This window comes from Convolutriloba macropyga, chromosome 11, assembly GCF_964194025.1.
Source record: "Convolutriloba macropyga chromosome 11, txConMacr16.3, whole genome shotgun sequence".
In the NCBI taxonomy this organism is placed as follows: Eukaryota; Metazoa; Xenacoelomorpha; order Acoela; family Convolutidae; genus Convolutriloba; species Convolutriloba macropyga.
The window spans coordinates 38,300,988-38,320,889 of record NC_134478.1 but is presented as its reverse complement, the minus strand read 5'-3'; the positions used below and the strand labels follow the sequence as shown (position 1 = coordinate 38,320,889).

General features: G+C 34.0%; 1 protein-coding gene across 3 annotated transcripts in view; it reads right to left on the bottom strand.

Annotated features, from left to right (window-relative positions):
• Positions 1–8,767: 8,767 nt before the first annotated feature.
• The window catches only part of LOC142349288 (uncharacterized), a 47,659-nt gene continuing 36,524 nt past the window's right edge, over positions 8,768–19,902 (bottom strand). For all 3 annotated transcript variants that reach the window (XM_075400757.1, XM_075400756.1, XM_075400758.1), the window contains one exon: positions 8,768–10,554. In XM_075400757.1, the coding sequence (XP_075256872.1) occupies positions 8,989–10,536 (1,548 nt within the window). In that variant the 5' untranslated portion in view covers positions 10,537–10,554 and the 3' untranslated portion in view covers positions 8,768–8,988. The remainder of the gene's footprint in view (positions 10,555–19,902) is intronic.

Here is a 19,902-nt window from a genome sequence, read left to right as displayed (position 1 = left end):
ATTTCACTGTGAAATGAACGTATATGTCAAAAGCCGTGTTTCATTTTCTAGTAAAGACTTCTTCCATAGCCGCCCAAAGTTGTCGAGTTCTCAATTTTTCGCTTTCATTGTCAGATTTTTACTGTCAAGAGGTTTTGACCGTCTCTACTATAACTAGGGTATCGTATCGAGCCATCTCTTTGATCACGATTGATCCATGGCATGTCTCTGCGTAGTACTCCAATTTCTTGAATCTTTCTGCAGTAGTTCTGCCTGTTCATCTCCATTTGTGCGTTCGGTGACCTCCTCACCCTGAGTTTGTGCAGACGGTCCTCGAATTGTTTCTTCATATATAGGTTCATGTGGATATACCACGGAGCCTGGATGTCATTGGACCAATTCATCTAATGGGATGTTTTCCATTGTCAGGAAAGCCATCTTCCACTGTACCTTCCATTTTGCCGAAATGAGTTTTGGGATAATCATCGGTTTTCCCAAAAGGGCATCCATGCTTATTGCAGAGGCTGCTGAATGCGCGGAGAATTTCTTGAATTACCTTGCTGACTGCGCCATTCTATATCCTAACAAGACATACCTTCAGAAATTCGGCACAATTGTCCAATTGCTCGATTAGAGTGCAGTCTGCATGGTAAATGTCTCTCAAGTAACATTTGGGAATAGCCTACTCTTTGCGGTGCGAAATACTACTCTCAATTTTCCCTATCAAAATGCTCATCAATAGGCAAATTAAATTAGCAATTGAGATTTTGGAGTTCAAATGAAATGAATTAAATAAGACAAATTATAATCATTTATCCATTCAATTTTTGATCAGGTCCAACCAAAAAACCAAATGTTTACGGTAGGAAAAAAACTTAAACCACAACACACTGTATGGAAGAGTGGACTAAATAATCACGTGTCTATGTGTATTATCAAAGAACTGAATGAGATCCGGCAAAAAAAAAGATGAGATGAAAAAAATGCCATATGATAGTAATCGCTGACAAGTGTCAAGGATGATATAGGTTTAAAAACACAGATAATTTTATAAAAACGAAATCTCTAGACATTCGTTTATTTAAAAATACCTTGTTTTTAGCTGCAAATCTAAAAACAAAAAGTTAAAGAAGAACAATTCAAAAGAATTGGTTTGCGATTGGTATCATAAAATGGACAACGAGTATTTATGATCGATGTCTAAAAAACATTTATCATAATGAAATTGCTAGAAATCCATTTTGATGAAGCAAATATTGACTGATTGAAGATAAAATTTCGAAAAACTGGCATTTTGGGCCTGGATTTGAAAAAAAATTTTGATCTCGCTCTAAGCGCCTATACACACTCAAAATTCTTTTCACTCCAACACCCAAGTAAATTCTTTTTAATGAAAAACAAACAAATCGTGCTAAGGCCTACTCTGCAAAAATTTATCCAAAGCGGAGATAAAACTACTCAATTAATTTCAAAAAAGAGAACACTCTCCACCTCTCTCGTTTGAAATCTTACTTTTCTCGCGTGTGATGAATATTCACACAATTTTTGAAGCGAAAAATAGGTCTCATGTGATTTCGAACATGAATACTTTCCTCGTTCTAAAAAAAGACAGTTTTTTCTGTGAAAGGGTCGTATAAGGAAAATTAGCAATTTTTAAATGAAAAAGGTATTGCAAGCTGTTTTTATAGTTGTCGTTGTATTGAAAAGTTACAAAATGAGCACGAAAGTAATACTTTTTATCAACGCCTATTCTGGTTTAGGTGTCGAAACCAAGAAAAAAATCAGCCTAGTTTAGACTTGAACGGTTTTCTGACCTTTGTCTTTTGTTAGTTTAGTTGGGTATTGAAGTAACAAACTTTTAATTGGAGTTTAATCTTTGGCTACTCTTGTTTGAGTGAGTCGGCAGGAAAAACTTGCAATAAGAATAACCAGTTCTGTTTTTTATGGTGAATTTTTTGTTGAGGTTGGGCCATAAAAATGACAACCGGCGTAATTCGCTTGTCTTGTTTTTTCAAAAATCCATTCGACCGTTCTCCTGATAATTCTAGTTCATGAAATCCTCAACTAAGCCCGTAAATCGTATTGATAGCGCGTTTCGTTGGCTATATTACAAAAAAATGTTCAATGAGAATATATGTAAAGTTTGCATAAAATCGTGTAATTGTAACCCAATTTCTCGCTTGAAAAGGGACACACCACAAAGTGCCGGTTTACACACACACGAAATCGTGTAAATTTACACAATTCTTTGCGGCTTAACATCAGTATTTTCTGTGTGTTTTCAATCAATTGCGTGATTTTAAAAATCAGTTTAAAAAAATTTTCGAAATTGCATACATTTTTCTTGATTTATTGTCGGAGTCCCAAAAAAAATCCTGAGCTCTCTTTTTGGGCGTGACAATGTTCCAGGACACTTAGCACGTTTTCTATTAGAAATGCTTTCCCCTTTTGAACTGTTTAATTCCATTAAATTCAATTTCACGTTTCCCTTGCATTTGAAAACTGCATTGATTACCACGATGTACAAAAAATTCATCCATCTTGACAATAAGCCATCAGTAACCTCTCAAAAGTTTCAGTGGCCATTGACAGAATTGTCCACTCAAATATATACCCGATAGTGAGACATTAACTTTCTAAGTCACAGTTTGTTCTCATGAAGCACAGGTCACTTTCATTAGAGCTTTCGATCTTTGTGCACACCTTATATGATAACTTTGACTCTAGTAACAAATCTTATGTTTGTTACTTGCAATTCACTAAAGATTTTGATCTTGTCTCCCACGGCCTGCTCTTAGGGAAATTAGCTGTTTTTGGCATTGGCGGTGTGTTCCTGGAGTTTATCTCATCCTACTTAACGAGTCGCTCTCCAATCACTAGCTTTGGCGGATGCTTGTCAGCGTTTTACGACCTACTAATGGTTACTAGACCAACAAGGTTCTAACTTGGGACCACGGTTGCTGATCTGTTGCACTAACGACTTACCTGATGTCACTAAAGATGCCATTCTACTTTTAGATGCCGATGACAACAAATTGTTGTTACCGTACAGTCACTGCACTTTTGTCAAGTAATAAACAATAGTATACAACGCTGCAATCGAAATTGCATACGTTTTAATGAGTCCAAATCCTTATTGACGGTCATTGCCAGATCTGTTGCTGACACTCAGTTTTCCTTCCGAAACAACACCATGATTGCTTCAGTTGTTATGAGTAATCTGGGTTTTACCACTAGTGCCATTTTGAAATAGAAGAGTCATATACTGAATAAAGTTAATCAAACTTTTCTAGTCTTCTTCTTTAAAGGAAAATTCAAATTCGAAAACTCAATTTGGTATCTGTCAGAAGCAGCTCCAACGTGAAGCAATCAAGTTGTTTTCTCAACAGTCTTCCCACATTGAGAGATTACGCGAATTTAGAACTCTTCCGATAAGCCTGCTTCTAGAAATACACATAATTACTGAAAGCAGAGCTCTCTTTTTCTTTCTCTCGGATCCGTATCAGAGCTGTACGTGAACAAATGTAAACGCCACAATACTAATCAAATAGTTTTTGAATAGCAATTGTTGTAATTTTTTCAGATTTGAAAATTTGACAATTGTTGAGATGTGAATGATGACAAAGGATGGCAATACTTCTCGTCAACAACAAAATATACAAATCTGGCTGGTATCAGAGTTCGAAAGTCCTTGATTGATAGTATTAAGTTAGTGCTTAAGTTGAAAAGTTTCAAGGCCATATTTGTTCCTTACGACCATCTAAATCTGTAACCCCGAATTTGTTCATATTTTTTTATTTTTTGAAACAACCACCGAATGGCAGATTACTAATAAACGTATTATGTAAACACAGCCGGCAGATTGTTAGACAACAGCCCAACAGCTACGTACATCTACAACCTCAAAAAATGGTAAAAAAAAGACAGATCAGAAAAATTACTTTTATCTTTAGGAGATCAGATGTTACATTTTGACTAGGAATCTGTATAAGCTATTGCTGCCTCTATGAGTTGCTCTCAAAACACCTCCATTTAGAGTAACACATTTTCAGTTGACATTGCCTCTTAAAATTGAAGTGAAGTAAAGTCCTTTTGAAGTGAGGAAGTCATTTTTGAGAGTGAAGTAAGTCACGTGTAACCAAAAACATTTTCTTGCAAATGACTAAAAAAATTGGATGCATGAGTGAAATTTAACGAAAAAAACTTAAAATTGCATGAACTAACTAATGAAAAGCAAATTTAAAGTGCTTGTGACCTCATATGATCGTAACAAAAATTTCGACGGTAAAATTATGAAAAAAAAGAGAAGGCCAAAAATAGCCCCAGTTATCGCTGTGAGGCTATTAACCAAGATGCTTTAATCGGAGGTGTTGTTGAAGAAAGGAGGCTATGAGATTTAAAAAAAACTAATTTTGCCATTAGTTATTCGTTTTTTAGTGCTGTCTTGGTGAAGAAATTATGCAAGAAAAGAAAGAAATGTTTAAATACCTAAACAACAACCAGAAGCCTACAAAAGTCTACCAATTCCCAACTTGAAGGTCATTTAACCCAAGACCAATCGAAATTAGGTTTTTACTCTGTTTACTTTGTAAATTGTAAATAGCCAATTACTTTGTTATAAATCTGCTATGATTGCAATATGAGTAAATTTTTGTAAGTCCGTGTAAAATGACGACTACACTGGTTAAATTTTGGACATTTAGATTGATCGTGTGCTTCTTTCCAATATTTTTTTGACATTATCATTGACATTTGATTTAAAAAAAACTCTACAAATTATTTGCAACCACAATAAATAACAGAAAAATCAGTAACAGAGGAAAAAATGTGGAAATTGTGTGTCTGTGTCTCTCGGGCCAAAAGGAACAACAGTTCAAAAGTGGTTCAGTAGATATAACTGTGTCGATCTTCACAACATTGGCTATAACGCACAGAAGCAACACAGGGCATTTACAAATGAGGATATTGTGAGATAATTATTTTTTAAATTTGACTACTGGTGTTTTTTTATGTCTATCTGAAAAAAATCAGATTTTAACAGCCTTAAATAATTTTTAATTTCTCCCTTATTGTGTTGAATACATTGATGGCCGCATCACAACCCACACAAAACACAACTTTGAATGAAAAGCTCAGATATCAACTGTTTTCACATCGTCTGATTATAAAGTTGTCTTATTTTATGCACTCAGTACAGATGATAAAGTTGTAGTAATTCATTGAATATCAAAAAATTGGGTGCAAAAAGCGTGAGTTTGAATTTCAAATGTCCTCAAGAAATGCTTCAATAGTAACAGTGCAATTCAACTTGTTGCAACTACACACAAAAACTGCTTAACAGTTAACCTCCAGCAAACTTCATTTTAGAGCTAAAAGCTCATTAAGTTAACTTAAGTCTGCTAAATAAACCTCTACAACAAAATCGGACTGAGAATTGATAAGAATAGAATCCTCAATGAGTATACTGCAAAAATGCTAATGCGCAAAAACGTCAATGCGAGCAATTGGAGTCGCAGGAAATGCAGGTGCACAAGAAGCCGATTCCCTTGAATTGCATTAAAAAAATACGCCCCAACATAATTTTCAACCGAAAAAATAGACTAGCAGAAAATTTTTTCCAGAGGAAACAACAATTCTGTGAATCAAATCCCATGAAGGCATTCTCAATGAAGTGTAAATACCGACAATAAAAGCAGAAACTTAACACAAAGTTAGGCACAGTAATGATTTATTTCGTAAAATTGAGAATAAAAGTTTAAAAAAACACCTTACCCAACCCAACTGCTGTGATTGATATAGCGCCAGCAGAGGCAGGTAATGTTTTAAACGGACACAGACACAAGTAAACTTTCACCTGCAATGTCACAAAATTATAAATACGAGCATATAAAACATTTCTTTTTTCATAAAATCCTTGACCAGCTGGCTCAGACATAAGGTATCAGAAACTGAATAAAATAGATGAATTATGTACATTCGCTAGCCAACAGTTTGCACTAAAAGAATTTTGTAGTCAGGGCAAAAACAATGATGATAGATTTAATGAAATAACAGAAGTACCGATAAAAAATGAAAGCAAAAGAATTTGATTCGAACAAAAAAAATTTAAAGAACAGCAGAAAAGTAAAAGTGAGCAAATCCATAGACATATCTGCATGTGTTTATAAGTTGTTTATAATTTCCAATCCTATCAAGAAATCGGCTGATAATGAACAAGTGTTGTTCAAATTACATGAGAATATTTTAGTTTGAAAGTCCACAATGGTTAAACGAAATTGTCACTATTATCCAAAACTTGCTAAACGCATAGAACGCACCCCACAACCCTAAAGTTTAGGAATTGTTTTTAGACCAGTCACACAGTAATCATTAACAAACTGGTTCAGATAACTGCACAATCCAGTGCAATTGAACAGTTACTACTCAAAATTTTCTGATTCTCATTTGATTCGCAAATCACTTCTTAAATTAATCTGATACTACTGCCTGGGAACGGCTGCCACTAAACTACTGCTCAGTTTTGAGTTCTTTGTTATACTCATTCTCTTATTTGAAGGTTGTTCTCTCCAGGTTGTTCTCTCCAGGTTGTTCTCTCCAGGTTGGCCAACTCAATAGGTCAAAATTAGCAGAGCAAATCTTTGCTGTATTGGGATTGACGGTTTCTTGCAGTGTTCCTTTGGCTTCGAAATCTAGCTTGTTAATTATGAAAGTGTCCCTTATTATAGCATCTTCCTCGTCATCCACTCTACAGATATTTAATTGTTCCTTCAGTTTACCATTTGAAGGAGCGTAGTTTTCAATGCCAATAGAACATCTGTCATAGGTGATGTTTTAACTTCTAGTGAAGGCTTCTTCCGTAGCCTCCCAAAATCATTGAATTGTCAAATTAAAAAATTTGCGGAGCAAATCTCATAAAGTTGCAGTCAAGTACAATTGGCTGCTGCAAACAATTTGAAAAGGACATAAGCAAACCATGGCATGGAATTTTTTAGAAGAAGCTAAATCTTGCATTGGCAACATAGAGAATGCCTTGTCAAGGTCGAGCCCTGGTTTTGGGCTTGAAAATGTTCCCGGACACCTTCTTAGCACATTTCTAGAAAAATGCTTTTGCCGTTTTTAAATGGTTTAATTCTTTTAAGATCAATTGCACGTTTTTTTTTACGGTTGAAAACTGCATTGTTTGTCCCAATGCACAAAAACGACGGGAAAGTTTATCTCTCTTCAGAAAGACCTATCATTAACTTCTCAAAAGTTTCAATGAGTTTGAGAGAATTATCAACTCAATTGTCTACCCGAAAATGAGACAAATATTTTCTAAGTCGCAGTTTGGCTGCATGAATCACGTTTCACTGTCATCAGATCGTTTACTCTTTGTGGACACCTTATAATTACAACTTTGACTCTGGTAACAACACCTATGTATGTTATATAGATTTTAGTAATCCGTCCGATCTTGTCCCCCATCGCTGCTCTTAGGAAATTAGCTGTTTTTGGTATCCGAGTGAAGTTTTTAAAGCTTATGTTATCCTAATTAACTGGTCGCTCTCATGCAGGTAGCGCTACAAACACTCCCCGAACTTTTTAAATTTCTGTCATGCTCTGTGCTAAGCTTTTCTTTTAGTCCCTATTCTTTTATTTGAGTTGTATTAATGCAGCTAATACCTTCTTTTAATAATAATACCACGACTTGCATTACGTTTTTGGAAAGTAAGTTTTAAGCTCTTTAAGCTCGCTTTGTTTGCGAAACAGAAATCGAGACACTACTTTAAATTCCACTAGATACAATAAATCTGCCCATGTACTTTCATTGAGTGTAAAAATCAGTTACTAATATCCTCCACAATTTCTTGCTCACAAATTGTCGAAATATTGGAGTAAGAAAAATCAGCAAAATAATTTTCTGATGCAGAAATGAAGGGTGCGTCATAGATACTCGCTATTCAATTAATGAATTGGAATCGATTTGGTTTTTTTCTTATTTATCTGTGGTTTTTTTTTCGAAAGCGAACTCAAATAGCATGTGAATGTAATACTCAAACCGTTGTAACTCCTGCATATGGCTTTTTTCTTTATAATATCTATGAAAGGATGGCAGGAGTACAAATAACACAACTTTCGTGTCCGAACAGTGAGGACGTCGTAGCAAAGGAAAAACGAAGTCTGAAACATCAATCACCAAACAGTTGACACGATGGACACTGATAAAATTAGGGTTTTTAATAAGTTCTACAAGAAAATGATTATATTTATATTTGTTTAACAGACAACATTTTCGCGTAACTTGACAAAACAGCACTCAAAATAGTCAAAATAAAAGCAAGAAAATTCAACATCCGACCCATGACCGGAAACTAAGATGTCCCTTTTGTTTCCTTGACTGACAAGCGTACGCAACTTTTAGACTACTCCTTCGCTATACATATTAAAAATTTGCCTGAGGTGATCCCAAAGCTAGTTCTATTCATTTTTTTTTAAAAAAATTTGTTTCAGATTTTTTGTTCTGAACTCAATTTTGCTCTGTTTGGCGTTAGCTTATTTACTAAATCCAGATGGCTCTCGCGCCGCAAATGGCCTGTCTAATTTGGAGCAAATATACCCGCTGAACAACTTACGTCTTAAGTCTGGTTTATGGCAGGCGTAAATAATACATACAATTGGGCGCAAAACACTGCATGCAATTTGATATCAGCTTTGCGGCTTAATGAACTGTAATTGAAGAAAAAAATGTTATCGGGAGAATTAAGTAAAAACTTTGCTCTAAATCCTCATTTTTACCTTACCTCTTTTTTCAGAAAATATTTCAATTGAAAGCCATGATCACTATAATGATTATTGCGCACATATAAGCATTATTCACAATAGTTATAAATCATCAATAGTTATTTAAAGCATACTGGAAACTGTAAAGCATCATTGATTGAAGAAATAAATGAAGAAGACAAAAGAGAACACTGTGATTGAAAGATAGTTAGATCACTTCAGGTGTATTATCAATCTCAAATGAAGTGTTTAGTTCATTTTAAGTTTGAATAGATAAGGATTGTGAGAATCTGAGGGATTGGCTGCTTTAGTTAATGAAAACTCGAATCCCTCAACACTGACTTCAATAACAGTCGATTGATTGTCCCAGCTGTGTTTCACAGGCTCACTCAATTTGAGCTGATGTGAAAGTCGAGAAGTGTAAAAATAGGTGCCATCTGCAGAAAAAAAGAAAAGAACACCCGAAAGAGAGCATGATACATAACTGATGCGCTGAATGTCAGGAATTGTGAACTGAATATATTTTTTATTATTAATTAATGCCAATATCACACTGTTGTCAGATAAGATAAAGAATATCCCAATCCAGGGATCCTGCACCACTCGAATGGATGGAATTGTTTCACATTGGATTGTGAAAGAAGCTTCATGGGTGAATTTAATCAAGCCTTCTTCCCAATAACACCAATGTGGAGTTAGAGTTGAGTCTTCTTTTCGTGTATAATATGGCCACAAGAAATTGTTTTTGGTAGGATAGGAAACAGATAAATGTGTAATAGAAGTACTTGAGGGATACAGTATGTGAGCTGTCTTGTTGCTCATGAGAATACAGATTCGCGGATCGGAAAAGTCAGAGCCGAGAACGGAAAAGCAGTGGGTGATTTCTTCATTGAGCATATGAGTTCTACAGTTTGTGTATGAGACATTTCCAGAAGTATCAATCGTGGCATCCTCTACGAAAAGTTTGGTCCCAACAGCACAAACCCTGAATAGTAAGCCCTTGCACCAGCAATGCCAAGTTTGATCACTGAAGACAGATTTTAGACCTCGCGAAATGCAACAATGCAATTGTTCCAAATTAGTTCTAATATCATTCGTGTTACACGCAAAAATGGCAGATTTTTGTTGTTTCTTCATTCTGACACTTTCAATTCGCATCTCTTTCATTTGGTTGTCAATTGATGGAAATTGATTAACTAAATGGTCACTTGATACCGAAAGCAACATGCGTAGTTTTTGTTGCAACTTCATTACGTCATCAAGAGCTTTCAGAGGTTCTTTCATCAAGCTGTGGTTTTCATCGATCATTTTCAATCCCTCAAGTTTGATGTTTTCAACTTCCGCCAGAAATTTTTCACGAAGAATTTCCTGTTCCTTTTTATGATTTTTAATGGTGTTCTCAATTTTACTTTTTGCTTCTTTCAAAAGCTTTTCGTCGTTTTCTAAATGAGTCAAAGATTCAATTATTTTTGGTCTCAATTCCAAAGCTCTGTGATCCAAAGAGCTGAATTTGTGTTCACTGTGTTTGGACATGCACCCCCAACAAATGGCTACATCACAAGATCGACAATACTCGTTTTGCAGCATTTTGTGTGTCTCGCATACTAATGGTTTCAATCCTTTTTGATTTGTTACTTCGTGGTCGCATCGTAGATGAGAGGCAATGCAAAATTCACAAATAAACTTATTTGTCCCAAAATTTTTGCTCTCACAGTGACTAGAGCTACATTGGTATAGTTCTGTCGATTCATTGGCACAAATACCACAAATATTTGTAGTATTATTGTTGGTGCTCATGGTTATGGTTTGCAGCAGCTAAAATAAAATCACAAACAGCTTGATTGCCCAAAAAAGTCAAACAAAACGGCTGTTATAATGATAGTTTTCAGTGCAGCTTCCATATATAATATTTTTATGCAGTTGAACGGCATACTATATTACTCATTACAAAGATTGTCCCAAGCAGACAAAGAGTTGCGCCTAATTTGGTGGTTTACTAATCAAACTCTATCAAACCTTTCACTAGTTATCATTGTAAACTTCAAACTTTCATAATTTTTAAACAAATGTAGAGCAGACGAACTAATTCAAGAAAACGCTGAACATTTTTTTCTTCCCAGCATAAAAATTTGCGATGGAAAAATAATCAACACTAATTTATTTGAAAAAAATGAAAAAAAAACTTGATAGGCGAAAACACGCGGGATATAAATGTCAATACAAATTTTGCTAACCAAAACAAAAAACAGTAGAAAACCAAAACTTAACATTGCAAAAAATTATCTCAAACTGACAAACAAATTATATATCACAGCAGAAACAACTAAAAAATCTGGTATTATTATACTTTGGTAGTTAGAAAGTTACTGGTTCTCGCAATTGATTTAAATAGCAGAGTACTGAAGATAATACGCTCAATTAAAAGTCGGTTGCTGATTTGATAGTTAACGCAATTCGATATAGTCATAATGCGTGGTCCAACTTTATGTAATAAAAAAATTCTTCAAATAATGAAACTCTGTACTTTCTATGATTTGATTGAGCAAAATATGATGCCTTTGCCACTAAATTATTGTGTCACTGAACGTCTCCGAAAACCTTAAATCCTCATTCTTAAAAATTTAAATTTGCATTTTACCGTTAAATTTTCTGTATGTAAGCTAGTCAGTGACAACAGAAAAAATTATTGCACTATAGATTTAATTTTAAGATTATTGTTACAAAAAGATTCTTCGGTCGCAAAGGCTGCACAACATCCGACCACAACGCTTGTGTGAAAACCAACATTTACAAAATGAATGTGAAGCAACATCCAATAATGTATACAAACAGTTCCAAAAATAAATGGATCCAATCAGTTTTTTTCTGTATGCCAGCCAACAAGAACTATGAGAAGTATGGAAAACTTTTTGCTTTTTCAATATTTATCAAAATGGCACTTCACTCCATTCCTAAATAGAATTTCCTAAATTTCTCTGATTAACCTACTCTGGAAAACACAAAAGAAAAGCTTCTGTAGTTAGAAACATGGGTCACTGAACAACCCCGAAAACCTTAAATCCTCTTTTTAACAAATTTAAGTTTGCGTTTTACCGTTAAACTTTCTGTATGTTAGCTAGTCAGTGACAACAGAAAACTTGATTGCACTATAGACTTACGTTTAAGATCATTGTTAGAAAAATTAGATTGTTCGGTCGCAAAAAGCTGCACAGCATCCGACAACAACTTTTCATATAAAACCAACAATTACAAAACGAATGTGAAGCAACATTCAATAATGTAACCAAAGAGTTCCAAAAAATAGATCCAAGCCGTTTTTTTTCTGTATGCCAGCTAACAAGAACTATGAGAAGTATGGAAAACTTTTACGCTTCGTCAATATTCGTCTAAATGGCACTTCACTCTCATAAATAGAAAGGTGAACTCGATAAAAGCTCTTTTACTGTCTTAATGGAAAAGAGCTAGGGCTAATGTTTTCTGCGCGCAAAGTAGACTTGCCTAAATGTCTCTGACTAACCTACACTGAAAAACACAGAAGAAAAACTTCTATTATAACGGTGACAATAATAATATACAACACCGGCACCAATTGTATACACAGTGAATCTGTCCAATAGACTGATTAGAATATATTAAGTATGCGCTATTTAAAAGAAAATGGACTCTTCCCAGTCTGTGATTGTAGGAGAATGTTGAAGAATACACATTCTGGATTTTCATTTGCTGCAATATGTCAGTTCGATTCAAAAATTTGCGTTCCTTTATATTTTAATAACTTCTATAATTATGCATGAACACTATGGAAAAGAAGAGCAACATGTTTATGAAATTGGGTTGTAAAGTAAATTTGTTGGAGTGATTCAATCAGTTTTTGACCCAAAAAAAATGTAATGCTAAAGTTTATATCCCTTTTGATCGGGATAACTTAGCCGGGAAACCTGTTTTTATTTGCTTAAAAGCAGACAACAATATTCTGGCCGAATTCCTGCTCCAATTAACTATACATTTGAACTGCATTTCAGAAAACTTTCGTCAAGTCGTTTGCTAAAATGCAAATATAACACTTTTATGATAAATTTTCGGGATATGTCACAAAGAAGCTTTCTTTCTGTAAACTAATATTGTGTTGTGCACCACTTCTTCAATTCCTTGCATAGAAAAGATAATTCAAAATAAAGTTTTTCTATGGATTTTAACATCTGGCGTTAAAATAACATTGAGCCTTAGTTTAAATTCAGCTGTGTTAACTAAAAATTACTGTTTTTAAAAACATACAGTTTCTATTCACTTACCCGAGGGGCTAATTTAGAATTAATGTATGCAGTTTTTGTTCTTCAAGAGGTGGCATCGATCAGATATTTCGATAGCAATTTGGTGCATTAGATGGGAATCTAGACGTTTTTTCATTAGAATCTCTATTTTGTTCTCCAACTCGGCTCAAACAAATACGAAAATTGAAAACTGAATTGAAATTGGAATGACATCATCACAAAATTGAGTAGGTTATTAATTTTTTTCTTTTCAAACATGTAAATTAATAATATAACCGAAAGGTTAAAGTTTACAAGCCTTCAGAATAATCAGGAATATTTATTGAAATAATCAAAATTATACATTAATTTCCTGGTTATTAATTGATGTTACCCATTAAGCAGTTCCTTCCACTATATATAAAAATAAGACACGAATGATCCTAACTGTGTATCTATAAGAAAATTTTCATGTTGAATTTGCAAAAACTCTGTTAAAGTTCTTTTGAAAATAGTTTTGTTCTCCGTCGCTCTTACGTTAAAGGGAACTTATTCCATTTTTGTATCTTCTTCAAAATCAAAGATCTTTACTCTGCTTAGTATACTGCAGAAATATACGAAGAAACTTTCAATTTAGTGATAATATTACATTATGGATGTTCGTAAGTTTTTGGTCCCACCTTATCCTGGTGGGCGCTTATTCTAATTTATGCCTTGTTCACTTGAGAGACAAGATTGCATAGAGTTAAAGACCATAAGGACAAATGTCGAATAGTTTCGACCAAACAAAATTTTCAACTTTTTATTTTTTATCGAAAGCTCCATATAAATCAAAACGGGAATAGTTCTATATTCGTTTTCACAGACGTTAACCAAGATAAACCAAAACTCCGAAAGCAACGCATCCTAAATCAAATGATCTGTTGGCACCATTTTTTCCTTGCTTTGCATTCACTGTTGTTGCAATGTTATGATCCAATTAAGTGCTCAGATTTCACTCAGCCATTTGTTAGATGTTTTGTCTGAACATCGGTGCCTACGGTGTCCGAGATGATTTCTCTAAGTTTAATAATTAATTTTGAGCTCCTCTAGATGAAGAGAGATGTAAAGATGTAAAAATGGTCGTTACTGTGTCTTCAATTTAAAGAATAATAATTTGCATAAAATAAAACTGCTATATTGCATCGTCTGACACCTCCATTCAAAAACTAATCAAACGAAGTTTCTCTTCTTGTTTTGGTATTCCTACTTTAGCAAACGGAAATACAGAATGTGTATCCTCCACCAATCAGAGACTGAGCAGACTCTATTCTCTTTTATATAGCGCACGCACACTTAGCTAGTTATTCGAGTAGGTTACGACACTATATTTATGTCTCCCATCTTGACTTCGGTGCTATATACAAGATTCTCCCTAATAAGAAAGCTTGTCTTTTGAAGTTCTTTTACATCGCGCGCAGAAATAAGTATCCCTAACCTTTTTATACTTTGCGGCTGTTCAAGGAGCCCGACTTTGGTCATCCTTATGTGGTGCGACCAATGAGTTAACAAAATCTAACCGATTAAAAACTCGCAAAAAGACAAAACAGGTCTCCTATAGAGAAACTTAAAACTAGGAGTGTTTAATGCTAACATTTATATATATATATATATATATATATATATATATATATATATATATATATTCACAAGAAACCGAATCCTAAAAAATTGTTCAATAGAAACGAAAAAATAAACAAATCAAATTATTACTGGAGTAACAATGAATTTTAACAACAGCGAAACAACATTGGCCGCACACGTTCCCTACGATGCTGGACAATTAGCAACACTACAGCATGAAAATAGACACTTGATAAGCGATATAAAACCGCTTGAAATCGTACACACTTACAAAGTGGATCACTTAAAAATATTTTTAAAAACACAGCGCTAAAACTAGGGTCTCATTATTTTAACAAAAAACAACAGTCTCCTCTTCTCTACCAGAAAACGCTTCTCAAATAGCTAGAACTGCGTTTTTCTCTTATTTGATAGAAATTTACAAAAACCAATTAAAAAATCGCAAAGTTGTTTTATCCATGATCTGATAACAATTGGAAACACTTCTCTTCTATACGATACATTAGTCTGTCCAATATAAGACTCAAAATTTTCGAAAAAGTTATGTTTAACGAACTATATGACATTGTAAAAACAACACTACACAATGCACAGCATGGTTTTCGAAGACCCAGGTCGGTGGTAACGCAGATGTTGTTTTTCCTAAATCATCTTTACAACAAATTTAATGGTAATGAAGAAGAACATTTGGTTCTGTATCTGGACGTCAAAAAGCCTTCGATTGCATTCAACATGACATCTTGCTACAGAAAATTGAAATGCTAGGCATTGGCGGCAACTTCTTGACAATTGTTGCCAGTTACTTAAGTAAAAGAAAACAATATGTAAAGCTTAATGATCTCAACTCTGAAACAGTGCAGGTAACAAGGGGTGTTCTACAAGGATCACTGCTAGGTCAACTTCTATTCATCATTTTTGTTAACGATCTTCCTCTACAAGTAACTAAGTGTGAAGCCTTTGATTATGCAGACGATTTAAAGCTTGCAACGAATAGTGAAAACATGCAGTACGATATAAAACAAATAGAAGAATGGTGTTTAAACAATAAAATGACAGTAAATGAAACTAAGTGTTATATCTTGCCAATCAAAATTTAAGACAAGCACAAGTTAAGTTTAAACAACAAAGTTTTACTTTACCAGAGCGAGCAAAAAGGTATAGGCATTACAATGGCGCCAAAGCTGGACGGGAAACCTAATGTCGAAAAAAGGTGCTCAAAGGCACTCAAAGCGTTTTACATTTTAAAAAGAAACGCTTCAGCGTCCACGAAACTAAGCGCAGAACTCAATGCGTACGCAAGTTATGTCGCATCAATTGTTACATATGCAACTCAAGCCTGGTTCGCTAATAAAATGGAGTCGAAAAAGATTGAGCGCATTCAAAAGAAAACTACCAGTTTTATCTTAAACAACTGGGAACTGAATTACAAGAAGAGGCTTGGAAAATTTAATTTACTTCCTCTCTCCTTATAAATAGAACTACACGATCTACTTCTCTTTATTGGATTTCTCTCAGGAAACTACAATGTCAATATTCCGATCACTGGAAACCAAAACTGTGATGATCAAATAAATGCCAGACAATTTGAGCTAATAAACATAAATCAAACAAGAAGGAAAAAGGCAGAAAAAAAATTTCTGGAGGCGTTCTAGTCAACTTTTAAATATTATCTGTAATATAACAAATTTAGCCATTGAAAGCTTAAACAAAAAACGATTAACCAAATTATACTGGAATTATTTTTCTAGAGATTATTTGAAGCCAATTATTTTACGCGGACATTTTTGTGCAACTGCAACAACTGCAATCCAGTACAGAAGGTCAAGTTAGTCAACCCTAGTGCCACGACACTGAAGCCTAAACAACTACTACCACTACAATGTTTGTATATTTTAGAGGCGTTCAGGACGGAATTCGCAATGCTGATGTAGGATACCGATTCTGAAAATCATCAATTGAGTTTTATCAAATAATTCTCACCCGCACAACACATTCACGTCCGAAAGGCGCTCAAAAAACACCAGGACAAGAAATAGAAGGCTTTTAATCATCTAATACAGACATTCCTACGCACAACCGTAGATGCTGAGTTATCAGTCGTAAAAAAATTAGAAGTACCCACACAACAAACAGGGATCAAACACCGTTTCTCGCGATGTTTCGTACGCCACATATTTACAGCCAAAAAATACTACATATCGGAAGAATATCCGGATCGAATTCAAAACCACACAGAAGTACAACAATATATTTGCGATCCAAATTGGTTCAAGAAAATGGTGTTTGTAAAACAAAATTAACGTCAGAACCCATACAAAGACTGCAAACACTTAAACTTGCAATAGATGTGCAAAATTTGGAAGACCATCCGTTTACTTTTGCTAGCAATACAGAACCAAACACTTCTTCAGAATTGTCGCCATTAGAACAACAAAATTGCCCATTCCCAACCTATGAACACAAATTCAAAGGAAACAAATTGAACAAGATTTATCTGCACGTCAATAGATGATAGGACTATGTTTTTGTCTCATATTTTTAATACACTATTATTTGGTGATTGACAAAATAAAACTAATCAAACTCATAGAGTAAAAATAATAATAAAATTAGTAATAACAATAATAATAATAATCATATTAAAAATACCAATAATAATAATGGTGCGTAAACCTATAAGAATAATAATAATAATAATAATAATAATAATAATAATAATAATAATAATAATAATAATAATAATAATAATAATAATAAAAATAATAATAATAACAATAATAATAATAATAATAATAATAATAATAATAATAATAATAATAATAATAATAATAATAATAATAATAATAATAATAATAATAATAATAATAATAATAATAATAATAATAATAATAATAATAATAATAATAATAATAATAATAATAATAATAATAATAATAATAATAATAATAATAATAATAATAATAATAATAATAATAATAATAATAATAATAATAATAATAATAATAATAATAATAATAATAATAATAATAATAATAATAATAATAATAATAATAATAATAATAATAATAATAATAATAATAATAATAATAATAATAATAATAATAATAATAATAATAATAATAATAATAATAATAATAATAATAATAATAATAATAATAATTGTGGTGAGTGAAAGAACTGGTTTTCGATTCAATCGTAAATTCCACTTGGAATGAGAGCACTTGGAATGAGAGTAATACTATACGTTACACAAGATAAGGCAGAACTGCGCTTTTGCATTGTTATGCATTTGCACTATGTGAGGTGCTAGACAGATACCTGTCAGAATAATGTTAACACTTCGTAACACTTCATAACTATCAGTAAGGATGAACAGAAAGTAATGTGGCTTCACTATGATCAAGTACTACACTTGATTATAATATATAAACTTATCGTATAGTTTAAGAGAGTTTATAGCTAATACTTGTATGTACTTGGTTACTAGTTTCTCATCTCCATTCGGAGATAGGTACCTTGGTACCACACTCCCCCTGCCACTGTGAAGAATTTCACTTGTGTAATTCTTCTTCGTAAAAGTCGCTTGGTTTGATATCCGATATCGAGCTCTTTGCTGGCGATGGTGATGCAGTGTAATGTTTTTCGTTACGTTCGTTTACCAGGATACCTTCAGTCGTAGGCTTATTTTCCTCATTCTCTTTTTGGTTGTTCTTCGGTGCCAGTGCTGAGTCCTGTGCTTTTTCTATCTTGTCTTTCATTGATGCCTCCGCTGGATTGGTGATGGCTTTTGAGCTGCATTGTTTCTCCTTTTCCGATGTGCCTCCATGGGGAGTTGTTATGTTTAGGATTGGCGAGCTGCTGAACTTAGGGGATGCCTTCAGTTTTTGTATTTTTCCGACCGCTTTTTCCAACTTTGAAGTGGAAATCCTTGACTCGAATTGTGGGGGTAATTCGGGGCTGTCCGGTGATGTAATCATAAAGTCGTATTTGTTATCTGATGTAAACACTTTTATTGGGCTATTTTCTGTGGAGTCCGAGATGGTTATGCATTCAATAGTTGGGGATTTTAGTAATTCTTGTTCGTTGACTTTAATAAAAGATCGATTTTGTTTCTTCATATGGAGTTTTGATTGATGTAATGCAGCTGCTCTTGATTTTGTTTGGAACGTATCGTTTGAGCTTGGTTTTTCCTTTCGTTTTTCGTTCTGGGGCATCACGTGTCTTTTGTTTCTACGCGGTGTGGATTGATGTTTTTCGTGCTGTTTTTGTGGTTGTTGTTTCCTTGCAGGCGTCTCTTGTGCCTTATTGGTTCTTCTCTTCTGCTGTTGTGCCCTTTGGTTCTTTTTCGCAATTGAAACGATTTGTTCGTGGCTGTACAGATTTTCTCCGCTTGGAGCCGAAGTTGTTGCGGTGCTTGTTCCCTGTTTCAATTGTTCCTGTCTTTGCTTCATTTGTCTCTTTTCTTCTAAACAAAATTGTTTAATTTTTTCTTTGTTATTGTTGTATTCTCTTAGTGATTTGCATGCTACCATGTGTATTAATCTTTTTGGTGGTGATGGTTGTCTTTGATGTGGTGTCAGTGGTTGTGTTACTATTGCTAAGTCGCTCTTTCTAATAACTGTGTTTTTTCTATTGTTAGTGTCCAGTGTGATTGTGTGTGGTGAATAATTTGTGATTGTGCCATTTTCAATAATGTTCCATTGTGGTTTTAGTGTTCCCCGTGGTTCAGGTGCTTTTCGTGCTATAGATTTTGGTGCTACTTGTTTTTTACCGTATATTAGTGTTGTAGTGTTGTCTCCGAATGTGACTTCAAGTTTAGAAGGTATTATCTTACCCGGGGTGCGCGTGGGGCTAAGCAGTGGCGCATTCTCGGAGTCGTCGCTTTCTGATGCGATGTTTACCTCTGGTCTTGATCCTTTCTTCGCGTCTTCTCTATACTGTATGTTCAGTTCTGGCTCCGAATCATTATCCATGTCCCAGATTGCCGCAGGAGACAGGACTGGTTGCTTGAGTAGTTTGCGATCTGAAGCGAAATGTTTTATCTTTTTATATGATAAGTTTTGTTTGTTTGGTTTTGTTACTATATTTGATAATGCAGTGTTTGGTTTTCTACCAAAGTGTGCTTCGAATGGGGTTATTTTTGTTATTCTGTTTGGAATTAGTCTGATATTTTGAATAATATCTGATACAATTGTTGTGATATCTTCTGATGACCATAATGGATCTATAGCCATTACACCTAATTTTCGTTTAATTGTTTGGATAAGGCGTTCGACCATGCCTGTTGCTC